This window comes from Sceloporus occidentalis, unplaced genomic scaffold (genome assembly GCF_023333645.1).
Source record: "Sceloporus occidentalis isolate IW3139 unplaced genomic scaffold, rSceOcc1.0.p SCAF_4, whole genome shotgun sequence".
Lineage (NCBI taxonomy): Eukaryota > Metazoa > Chordata > Lepidosauria > Squamata > Phrynosomatidae > Sceloporus > Sceloporus occidentalis.
In genome coordinates, this window is record NW_028316984.1 from 120116298 (window position 1) to 120129105 (window position 12808).

General features: G+C 41.3%; 1 protein-coding gene across 2 annotated transcripts in view; it reads right to left on the minus strand.

Moving 5' to 3' along the window:
- Nucleotides 1-12808, minus strand: part of DHCR7 (7-dehydrocholesterol reductase) — a 31514-nt gene that overhangs the window by 12920 nt on the left and 5786 nt on the right. For both annotated transcript variants that reach the window (XM_089521377.1, XM_089521378.1), the window contains exon 2: nucleotides 3896-3999. In XM_089521377.1, the coding sequence (XP_089377503.1) occupies nucleotides 3896-3993 (98 nt within the window). In that variant the 5' untranslated portion in view covers nucleotides 3994-3999. The remainder of the gene's footprint in view (nucleotides 1-3895; nucleotides 4000-12808) is intronic.

Consider the following 12808-nt stretch of genomic DNA (forward strand, 5'->3'; position numbering starts at 1 on the left):
GAGGTCTTGACTTATGGCAACCCTATATATAGGTTTTCTCTTGACTGACAGAATGTATCCCCTTCTAGCAGATATTGCTGAATTAGCAATTGACTCATACAGACATTTGGGAGCACTCACTGCTAGAGTCACTGCTAGAGGAATCTAAGGGTTAATACTGCACAAGCCACAATTATGCTTAGTAAGTTGCTGTAACCTTCAAATGTGTGCATTTCTATGGGGGCAAAAACTTATGCAAGAGCTCAAGAGAGCAGAGACACAGTTTTACTTGCTAGAGATCTTTGCCTGAGCTTATTTTATTAGATCTGGTTGGTGTATTTGCACGAAAATATATTCCATGTTCGGCTTATAATTTTCTGTTCTTACCTTCTGCATAATGTTTTATATCACAAAGTCTTTTTACAAGTAAAGGAGTTTTACAACTCTGCTTGATAAGTTATTCTTGATACTTATAAAACTCTGTGTGTGTGTGTGTGTGTTCTTTGCCTTCCGATCTTTGTTGACTTACAGCAACTCTAAACCCTATCACAGGGTTTTCTTGGCAAGTTTCTTCAGAGGGGGTTTACCAGTGCCATCCCATGAGGCTGAGAGACTGTGACTTGGCTAAGGTCACCCAAAAGGTTTTCATGGTTAAGTGGGGATTTGAACTCTGCCCTCCAGAGTCATAGTACAATTTTCAAAGCCTGTCTTCAGGCTAGGTTACAGCCAGAGATACTTTTGGTCACCTTGATGGGAACTAGACAGGAAGAGTGGGCCCCTTTTGGTTCTATTTCACCTCAAAGTGGCTTCTGATACCACCTACTATGGTATGCTTTTGGCTGCCTCTTGAGGATGGGACTTGGGGGTCACTGTTCTACAGTGGCCCTGGTGCTCTTGGGAGGACTGACATCAGGAGATGGTGCTGAGGAATTTCTGCCTGACATCCTGGCCTTGGGCCTGTAGAGTCCCTCAGAGCTCAGTTTTGTCCTGCATTCTATTTAATATCAATATGAAATCAAGGGGTGAGGTTATCCACAGTTTTAGGGTTCAGCATCACCAATATGCTGATGGCACCTAACTCTTACCTTCCATCTAATTCTAAGGAAGATGTTACAGGAAATACATAACTCCTCTGTTGAAACAGCTTCACAGTTCACTTCCAGACACAATTCAGACTGCTAGTTATGACCTATAAAACCCCAAACAACTTGGATCTGGATTATCTGAAAAAACATATCTCTCTACAGAAGCCTGCTTGAGTCTTAAGATCCTAGGGAGGGTTTTTCATGGTCTCATCTTTGTCATGGCCCATCTGGTGAGGACAAGTGAGAGGACCTTCTTGGTAGCTGCTCCCAGGCCCTAGAATTCCCTCCCAGAGAAGACTAGGATGGCCTCATCTCTGCTCTCCTTTCATCAGCAGTAAAGACCTTTATATTTAAACAGGCATTTTCCAATTAATTAGTTGTGCAGAAGGGTTTTCTAATGGGGGACGCTGAACTATTGTCTTTATTGTTATGTTTTAAAAATGATGTTATGTTGTCATTTAATTGTTTAATTAATTAAATGGTTTAATTAGTTAAAATATTGTTTTAAATTTAATTATAGATGGTTTAATATGTTAGCTAACGTAATTGTGTTTTAATATTTTTATCACCAGGCTTTTAGCTGTACCTTGTTTTAACTTTGTTGTCAGCTGCCTGAAGTCCCATGTTTTGGGGAAAAGTGGGCTATATGTTTAAAGATGTTAAAATAAAATAAATTATCACACTCTGGAGTATATTATAGCTCAGCAATGTGTGCACACTTGACGCAAGTGTGATTAATTAGGACATCCTCATAGGTTTATTTCATAAAGTAGTTCTCAAATAGTGGGACAAAACCCTCAGGGGTGTGTGAGAGTTCTTCAGGGAGGGGCATGAGACTTGGAGGCTCTGATTCCTCCTCCCCCCAAACTTTTATATACAAAATTTCCACATGCTTTGAATTAAAAATTGAATTTACTTAAATAAAACTGTTCTCATTTGAACAATGTTATTTCCTTATAAAATGTTAAAATATGAATATACATGGATATATAAATGGAAATACACTCATTAAATAAATAAAATATTTTTATTCACATACTATGTTGATTGGGATGTATGTGATGTCTGCATGTAGATATAAAGGGGGGTCCCAAGGGTAAATAGTTTGAGCACTACTGCTTTAATAAATCTAGTTTAGGCCCCAAAATTCCTTTCTCCACCATAGTAAAGCATGCAAACCTTCCTGAACATACAATGGACATTCTATGGAGTAGACAGAATCCAACTGCCCAAGGCTGTTTTTGCAGCTGCAGATTGCTCTTTTTCTGACACTAACAGGTTGCCTCCAGGAATGACAATTTACCTTTTAAATACGTCACTGGGCCTCCCTGCATTGTTTAACATAAAAGATACTCATCTTTGAAAACCAGAAAAGGACTTGCAGCCTTTCCTATTAGAGGTTTAGAGTAACTAAAATGGTGAAAGGTCTGGAAACCATGCCCTAAGAGGAACGACTTAGGGAGCTGGGGATGTTTAGCCTGGAGAAGAGGTGATATGATAGCCCTGTTCAAATATTTGAAGGGATGTCATATTGAGGAGGGAGCAAGCTTGTTTTCTGCTGCTCCAGAGACTAGGACCCGGAGCAATGGATGCAAACTGCAGGAAAAAAGATTCCACCTCAACATTAGATGGAACTTCCTGACAGTAAGGGCTGTTCGACAGTGGAACAAACTCCCCCGAAGTGTTGTGGAGTCTCCTTCCTTGGAGGTCTTCAAGCAGAGGCTGGATGGCCATCTGTCAGGGATGCTTTGATTGTGATTGCCTGCATGGCAGGGGGTTGGACTGGATGGCCCTTGTGGTCTCTTCCAACTCTACGATTCTATGATTCTAGGTTCTTTCTTTCTTTCTTTTAGCCATCTTTGTGAAGGGACCCAGGAGTGAAACTCAAAACAACCATAAAGGAAATACAGTTGGCCCTTGGAACTCATGGGGGATCCGTTTCAGACCCCCCCCCCCCGAGTTCCAAAACTTGTGCATATTCAAGCCTCATAGGCTTGAATGGGGCATGTGCATGCGGGGGGGGGGGGGCACCATGGGTGTGTGCCCCATTGATGTTAATAGCACATGTCCGCAGACTTGTAGGAGTGACTGTAGTATCCCATTTGCCACCTCTCTTTCCTCTTGTGACACATAATACAAGCTCTTAATAACCTATCTTCTAGGTACCCGAGCTAACAACAACTGAACCAGCAGTGCTTGCTAGCTCCCATGGCAGAATCCCTATCATCCCACAATCATTCCAGCTATTGGATCACAGCAATGGGGATGCTTCCTGGGGAATTCTTTATCAGTGAGCATGTCAGTCTGTTAGCTTTATGGATATTTCAGTGTAGGCTAAGTAGAAATCTATTTTGACTGTCCTATGGTACTGATCCCTTCTTCAGACTATTAATGGCACATCTCTACCACTGGACTCGGGAGCTGACTGGCTCTGCACAAACCTAAAGAAAACTCAAGTCTGTCATGGTGCAACTGGACTGCTTGGTCAAACTGTCTACTTGGGTTTTAAGAAATATAATGAGGAAACAAACTGGACCTCTCAGCAATGTCTCAAAGAGATTTGCAGATGACTCTCCTCTTGATATGAATTTGCAGCTTCTGAGATTTCTTGCTGCTCAGAGTAGAGCAGAGAGAGAGAGACTGCAGCAGACACAAAGAACAGGTAGAAAAGCATACAATGGTTGGGCAAGGCCGATGCCACCAATCTTCAAAAGTCTGTTCTAAAATGTAGAATGAAAGGTTAGGCCTACTATCCACATAGTCGGGCTTTGTGGCATTTGAGCAGAAAAAACAACATTTTTTAAAGCTACCACATGGAAGTATTCTCTTACCAGGCTCTACCCCATTGTCCTTGAGAGCTTCCAGTTCCATTCATGACACTTTTAGCTCTTCCTCCTTCCGAAAATTGTGTTTCCTTATGGGTTGCCATTGGAACCTGTAAGCAAAAGACAACAGACACACACAAAGTTAAAGCAAGAGGCTACAAAACAAGAACTTCTCCCAGAAATGTTGTGACTTATATTAATGTAAATAGATATGTATTTACTTTTTTTTTAAAAAAAAGTTTCTCTCTCTCCAATAATCAAAGGGGGAAAATCTGATTAATTGATACACCACCTTCTAACCATGGAAGAAATTCTTCTTTGACCATGGAAGGAAATCTGCCTTCCTCTGGCTTCCCTCTGTCACTATAGGCTTTCATTTTCATAAAAGCTAGAAACTAGCATTAGACATTGCACCTAGTAATAAGCCTACCATAGTGAAGTACAAAGTAACTTGTTGAAATGGGAGGTAACTTCTAGGCAAGCAATGAAAGGATGCAGGCCAGGAAGACATGGAGATCACAGGACTATGTAGTCTAGCCCTCTCCCTGTAGCTGGAATGTTTACATCACTGGGGAACCTTTGATCTTTTGTAGATTGTAAGTTTGATCATAGAGGGCTCCAAGGTTGACTCAGCCTTCCATCCTTTCGTAGGTCAATAAAATGAGTACCCAGCTTGTTGGGGGCAATTGACTTACACATTGTAAACTGCTTAGGGAGTGCTAGTTCACTGATAAGTGGTATAGAAATGTACAGTGGACCCTTGTTATATGCTGGGGTTTGGTTCCAAGATCCCCCATGGATAACAAAATCTGTGGATGCTCAAGTCCCATTAAATATGACATAGCAAAATGGTGTCCCTTATAAAAAATGGAAAATCAAGGTTTGATATTTGAAATTTATACTTTTTTGGAACATTTTCAAACTATGGATGCTCGAATCCATGTATAAAAAATCTGTGTACAAGAAGAGCTGACTGCACTTGCTACCTTCCAGATGTTTTGGACCTAAACTTGGAAATGGCTCTGCCAGACTAGCTGATGAGAAAGGACATTGGGAACAGTATTTCAAAATATCTTGAGCAACAAGGATTCTCCACTCCTTGCATATGGAATGCATCCAACTGAGGGAAGAGCTCTTCCACATGATAAGGGAACCAGATTGGAGCAGACTCCTGCCTAATATTAAGAACTCTCTGTATCCATTAACATCTAGGGTGCACCATTTCCCAACAAAGGCAAATCTGAGAAGCATTCCTGTCAGTGGATGTAACCAGGGCAAAACTATGGCCCGGTACATTCCGTCCAAAACGGGCAGTCTGCTGGCACCCTGGTTTGCTCCGCGAGGAAGCCGCAGCGGACAAACCATGCGGCTTCCTCACAGAGCAAACAGAACCCACAAAAAGTGGGTTCTTTTTGCGGCGCCATAATGATGCTGCAGTGCACCAATGGCACACTCGCAATGTCATTGTGGTGCTGTGACATGCGGACGCTAGGTGTCTGTCATGTCAAAATGCCGGTGCCCTGTACAGGGCGCCACCATTTTGACATACGGAAGATATACTAGCGTTGCGGGGCGTCTGTAAGCAATGCCCCAAGGCAACCCTAGCACGTCATCAAGAAGTGCCATGAGGCCTGTCTGTACCGGGTCTATATATGCTAATGTATTTGTTCCATCTGTGTTGTGTACATGCAAGCTACTCTTGTGACAACCTAGGGCTTCAAAGGAATACAGGATGGCCTAGGTCACCATAAGGAGGAATTATCCATATCCATGAACAATAATTATCCATATGATGCAGGTTATCATAACTAAGAAATGGAAGGACACACCATGTGAACCATGTGCTTATCTTCCTAATCCTACCTCTGTGAAATATGATCTTTGGTTGTGTGCAAACCACCAACACAACTGGCTAAATTTGCAGCCAGCCTTTTAGTCATGCACAAAATACGGAAAAACTGATATGTCATGGGAAAGGGGGTATGACCATCGGAGGAATCCCAAAGAACAAGACTGGGACCCTAGGAAGGGGATGATTTGACTCCAGAGCCTCAGGTTCCCCATCTCTGGGCTAAGGAATGGAATAAGTCTGAAAACAGACTGCAAAATACCAACAGGGTGATACTAACTGTGGTAGTCTGTATCAGTGCTCCTCAAAGTGGTGGTCCTGGACCGGTGCCATTCTTTGAGCCATTGGCTGCCATTTCTTGCCAAACTTCCAGGAAAGATAGGTGTTTATCACACCAAAGCACTTCTGTAGCAGAGCCACTTCGAATCCAAGGCAATTCATGTGATGAACTATCACACATGAAGAATGAAACTGTGGTAATTACAGGGTCAAAGTGGAGCGAGTGCACATTGAATTACCACACCAGTACATACCATGCGGATTCAACGATTTGAACTGGGACCCTTGCTCATGCTCAGTGGGGGTCTGAACACATTGTGACCCTTTGCACTTCGGGGGTTAAGAAGGGGGCCACTTCCTGGTTTGCAGCATGGCATCATGGGAAATGTGGGACCTTGGAGTTTTTTTGGGGAGTGTACCAGGACGGAAGCAAAGTTGCATTCCACACCAGACCAATTCGGAGTGAAATTGAAGTGAGCTTAGAAGCAATTCTTGTGAATTCGCTTGTTAGTGAATTCACAAAAATGAGGAGTCACTCTGGCTTGACTGTGGATCCACCTCGGAATGACCCCCCCATAGAAAGCAATCAGGTGTGATAATATATCACGTTATAACGTGAATTCGCATGGCTTGACCAGGAGTGACTCCGGATCTGAGCTGCAAAACCCCTTGTGTGATAAGGGCCATAGAAACAATTGTACCTAATGGGCATAAAAATAGTGCAGGTTCCTTGCATTGACAGAATTTTCTTTTGGTGAGGTTTGTTTTTGTGCTGAGTTGCTCTGCTCTGTAAAAATGTTGTCCACAGTAACAAAATAAAATAAAATAAAAATCCTGAAAAGGGAGAGAGGATTTACATATCTTCCTTTCTTCTGCCTCTTTTGACCTGAGATAAACAGAATTACACTCAAAGCAGGTTTAGACACTATAAACCTAGATGTACAGAAAGGAATTTGCTTGTGGCTGCTAATTTTTAACTTGTTTTTCCCCCCTCCCCAATATTTAAAAGAGAGCAATTTTTGCAATATAAAACACTGCTTTTGTTTTTGATGATAATGGCATGATGGAAGAGAAAGAGATGGAAATGTTTCTATTGTCTTATTGAGAAAATCTCCCTATGGGAGGAAGAGACAGCAAGTACTAACCTACCTCCTACAGACAAGAGATTAAACCTATGTAGAGAGCAAGCATGGTTTAGTAGTCTGAGCACTGGACTAGGACCGGAGACCAGGGTTCAAATCCCCATTCAGTCATGAAAACCCACTGGGTGAAACTTTCTCAACCTCAGAGAATGCAAAACAAACTACTCTCTGAATAAAGCTTGCCAAGAAAACCCTGTGATCTTAAGATCACCATAAACTGGAATCAACTTGAAAGCACACAACAATATAAAGGCACCAGATCCTGTGTGGTCTTGGGAGCTAAGCAGGTTCAGCTTGTGTTAGAATCTGGATGGGAGACTGACAACAAAAACCAGGTGCTGTAGGCTATATTTTCAAATGTCTCTCCAGATATCAGCCCAGATAAATGTGATGGTCAAGAGTCCCTGATGTTAGTTTCGGCTGGTATGCCAACTGTGCCCCTACCCAGAATTGGAGGACCTAAAGATGGTAGTGCATGTGCTGGTAACCTCAAGGCTGGACTTCTGCAATGCACTATACATGGGGCTACCTTTGTACCAAATCCAAAAACTCCAACTGATTTAGAATATGGCAAGCAGACTGATTATGGGTACATCCAGGAGTGATCATATCACAGCCACCTTAACATAATTCCACTGGCTGCCAACTATTTCTGGGAAAAGTACAAGTGGACAGGACTAGACTGGCAACCGTCTCCCAAAGGACTTTTTCATCTGCTGTCCCCAGACTGTGGAATGACCTGATGGAGGAGAGAGGACAGCTGAAAATACTGTCTGCTTAAAGATATATCTCTTCCAACAGGCTTACCTAGTCAATTTAAATCATGACTTTTTAATTGCATATGTACTCTCTTATGAGTGTATTTTAATAGTTTTATGAGCACTGCATTTTAGCTGCAGGGCTATGTATTTTTAATTGGGTTTTGTATTTTAATATGCTGTACCCTACCTTAAGCCTTGAGAGGTGGGAAATAAATAATTATTATTTCAGAGGAAGAAACTAACAAAACCACATCTAAGTATTCTTTGCCTAAGTAAATCCTATGAAATTCATGCGTCACCATAAGTCGACCAGTGACTTGAAAACATGTACATACAAAGATCCCTTCACTCCCCCCATGCTTTTATGTAAATGGAAGAAAAGGACAATTATTCTCACTGCTTCCCTACAGTAGCTATTGAAAAAAGAGGTTAGGGGAGAAAAAAACAGAATGAAACTTCACACATTTAAAGAAATTGTCCCATTAGGTAGATCTGGAGGTTATATTTAACTAGTTGCATGTTGACTGGCTATCTCCTTTCCCCAACAAGGCTTGACAAGTTTATTTGTTGATTAACAACACGTAGCATCAGATGCTGGAAATAATTTGTTAAATTTATTAAACTAGTTACACTTACATGCTCTAACGTGTCTCCCACATCCCCCAGACGATTAACTAATACCACTTACCACTCCTTGTGATGCAAGGAATAAAAGGTTTTGCATCTTTGCAGCTGGTGATCTCAAGATCCAGTCAATGCCCCATACCGACTGCCAAAATAAAGTTGCAGTCTCAGACTGGATTGTTTCTGCGGCATTGACCCCTTACAGACAGGCCAAAATAAAGCTGCTTTGGGTCACTTTGGAGGTATGCTGTTTAAATGATGCATGCGTCCTAAGCTGTTCCAGTCCGAAGGACTTTAGCATGGCTTTGGCATGGCTTCCAGACTCTTAGGACGCATGCATCATTTAAACAGCATACCTCCAAAGTGACCCAAAGCAGCTTTATTTTGGCCTGTCTGTATGGGGTCAATGCTGGCTTGATGTATGGAGGTGGGGTAGGGAAAAAGTCTGGAGACATTGATCCAAAACACACTGCAGAAACAATCTAGTCTGAGACTGCTTTAACTGCCCTGGCTCAATGCTAGGGAACTCTGGGAACAGTAGTTTTGTGACACATTTAGCCTTCTCTGTCAGAGTTTGAGTGCCACAATAAACTACAATTCCCAGGATTCCCTAGCACTGAGCCAGGGCAGTTAAAGCGGTCTCAAACTGGATTATTTCTGCAGTGTGTTTTGTATCTCAGTGGATTTTTTTTAATTCAGGGATAATTGCAATTCTCCCATTGAAAAAGACAATTTGCACACACAGCCCAAGGTCAGTATCATGCTACACTGTTATGGCACTATTCCTCCACTTTTTGCTATGGCTGCTCCCTGTGGAATAAATAGGTTTGTAGTTTAGTGAGACCTAAGAGCTCTCTGGCTGTAAATTCTAAATGCCTCTCCCCAAACTGCAAATCCACAGGACGCAACCATAGTAATTAATGTGGAATAATAGTGCTGTAACAGTATAGTGTGATATTGTCCCAGATTGCATTCATCTTTCTCCAACATGCTTGATAAAAGTTTTGATACTGTCCCATGGACAACAGCAGGGGTGAGTAACAGTGGTGTGTCTCATTCTCCCTGCCACCTACCTGACGCATCATTTCCAGCTTCCATTTCAGCTGACTTTTGGCTAATTGTTTTTTGGGGTTGGGGGGGTTGGGTTGGGAAGACTTTAGATAATTTTAGGGTGAAAACACTGCAATTTGTTGTTTTTAATAGAAATATTTGTTTTTAATTTTTTAAAAATATATCCAACAGGTTTTAAAGTGTATTTTGTCCTTTCAAACAGATGTAAGCCGCCCACAGTCCTGTGCGAGAGGAAAGCAAGATGCAAATAAAATTTAGTAAACTGCCCCCAGATCACTCCAATTAAAAAAAAATAACAGAGTTAATGAGGGCATTTCTGGGGCAGTTCTGCAGCTGTACTCAGGGGTCCCCATTGGCCCCATAGGCTCCATTTTGCCCATCCCCAAACTATAGGAAAATGATCATCAGGATCTGAGTGAAGCAGGATTTTCAGGATGCATGCCTCCTCACACCTGAAAAGCTTACTAAGTAAGCTTAGAAACTTACTTTTGCAGAATTATAGAGACTCTGTTTAGGCTTCATAACTGAGTTGAGCTGAATGATGCTTTGGTATGAGGAAGGTGTGAATGTGTGATAAAAGTAGGCTTGGAGGATGGATGCAACTTGGTGTGACACCTCTACCTCTTTATAGGCTCAATCCCTGCACCTGAAGACACCTACTGCAGTGAGAAAACCACAAAACACATTGATAGCCATTGCAGAACAGAATCCAGAGAAACAGTCTCTGGTCTTGCTAAGCTCACTATGAAATAGTCTTTGGTATTTTAAGCAAATCTGACAGAAGCAGCAGCACCTGTTCTTCACTGATGTTTTTTTCTTAGGAAAGGTAAAGTCAGAGCCAAAATTACTCTTAGAAGATTAAGATCAGACACAAGTGTCTACTTTGTATATAATTACACAAGAGGAGAAACTGCCCAGCCCAGAAAGTTGGCCAGTTTACAAAACATAACTAATTATTACACAAGAAAGAAGCTGTGGAACATCTGATTACTAATAAGAAACATTAAACACATACATATAAATCACACAAAGGTTCTGAATGCTCAGAGCACCCAAAGCTTTCCTATTTATTATTTCAATATTAATCCAGTGAGCTCAACCAGGGACATTTTTTGCTCATGGCTCACTACTTCTCATCACAACTCTGCTTCAGCACTATTTATATCTCAGCTCCATCCAACCTCTCACACTAAAGTTACTCTAGACTTTAACTTTGTTTTACTACATTTGTATTCCATCTTTCCTCCAAAGAATTCAAGGCAGCACAGTTCCCCCGTTTAAATTTTATCTTCACAACAGCCCAGCAAAGTGGGTGAGAGGCTGAGACAGTGTTGTTGGAGGGGCACATTTTTAATGACCCCACACAATTTGAAAAATGTACAGTCGGCCCTTCTTATACATGCATTTTTTATACATGGATTCAAGCATACACGGTTTGAAAATGTTCAAACAAAAGGATAAATTTCAAATATCAAACCTTGATTTTCCATTTTTTATAAGGGACACCATTTTGCTATGTCATTATATTTAATGGGACTTGAGCATACACGGATTTTGTTATCCACGGGGGATCTTGGAACCAAACCACAGCACATAACAAGGGTCCACTGTATATTGTAAGCCACACATTTGAAAAAGCCTCTCTCTTGGCTCAAGTTTGCCACCTACAAGAAATAATGTCTAATTAGTGTGCATGTTATTAAGCTACTGAATTTAGTTCTCCTCAGCATTCCTATTTGCTCCATGGTAAAAAACCCAAATCATTTGTCTAAGCAATCATGAAGGCAAGAACTTAGGCCTGAGTTCCAAGTAGCTGGTTAGCCAGATAGAAAAATCTGTCTTTCTTCCTTTCCTTCCATCACCTAACCCGTTCTACTGGAAATATCAGTAAATCAGCCTGTGGCATTCTGCATGCAAAGATGTGCTCTACCACTGCAACTGTTCTGCTAAAATTCTCCATCCATCAAAGTGTGGCTGTTGTGGACGTGAGAGTATTATAGTGTAAAGTAATGTTGCAAATGAGCTCACAGAACTTAGTCAGTCCATTTTTAAAAAAAACTATCCTGTATTTCTGTGTCCGCTGGGATTCCAAGTGATTAAGTGGAATTATTATTATTATTATTATTATTATTATTAAATGCACTCCCCTCTTTCATGACCTGCATAAAACAGGCTATTTTCTTGCAAGCCATATAATTCAGGGGCAAGAGGCCTTTAGACATGCAAAAACTGCTTTTCCCTTAAAATCCCATGATCTACTAACCAGACAGACAATGAGAATTAAAGAATCCTGGTACTAATTTTGAATACCAGAACCAAATGCAAGTAATTTTGAGACTGCTATTATTAGGTGTTGTTGTTGTGTGCTTTCAAATGCCGGCTCTGTATGTATATATAGACAGACATAGATATTTGTTATTGTTGTTGTATGCCATCATGTTGTTTCCAACTTATGGTGACCCTAAGACGAACCTATCACAGGGTTTTCTTAGCATGTTTCTTCAGAGTGGGTTTGCCATTGCTATCCTCTGAGGCTGAGAGAGTGAGACTTGCCCAGGGTCACCCAGTGGATTGCAAATGGCCCAGCAGGGATTTGAACCCTTGCGTCCAGAGTTATAGTCCAGCTCTTAAACCACTAAAATGTTTAAAAATCTTTGTTGATCAGCCTTCAGTCCACCCTGTTATAATTCACACCTCTAAGTGGTATTTCTAGTTAAACAGCTCACACCTCTAGTTAAGTAACAGTTCTCTTTACGTGCAGATTTTGTGAGTCAGGTATGATTTATAGCTTCCATGTTCTCATTTTTGTAATTTTTTTTCCTACACAGAAACTGATGGTTTGTTATGTCAGAAGACTGTACCAGACCTGTAAAAGTAAGAAATATATGTTTTTTTGCATGGGGGAGGGAACGTCTTCAACATTCTCATTATCGCTCTCAGCCTTGTTCTTGCAATTGCACAGCTGTCACAGCAATTCATCGGTTGATTTAAAGATCAACAACGAAGATAAGGGAACATAGATCAGGTCCACAGAATGGACAGGAAAGTTGACAAGTTACCACAGAGGCATGCTACCTTGGAATCATACCCTCCAACATTTCATAGATGGAAACTGGGATATACGTGACCAAGGAACATCAATGTGTGGTCAAGCTGTCAAACGCTGTTAATGAGGAAGAGAAAAACACACAAG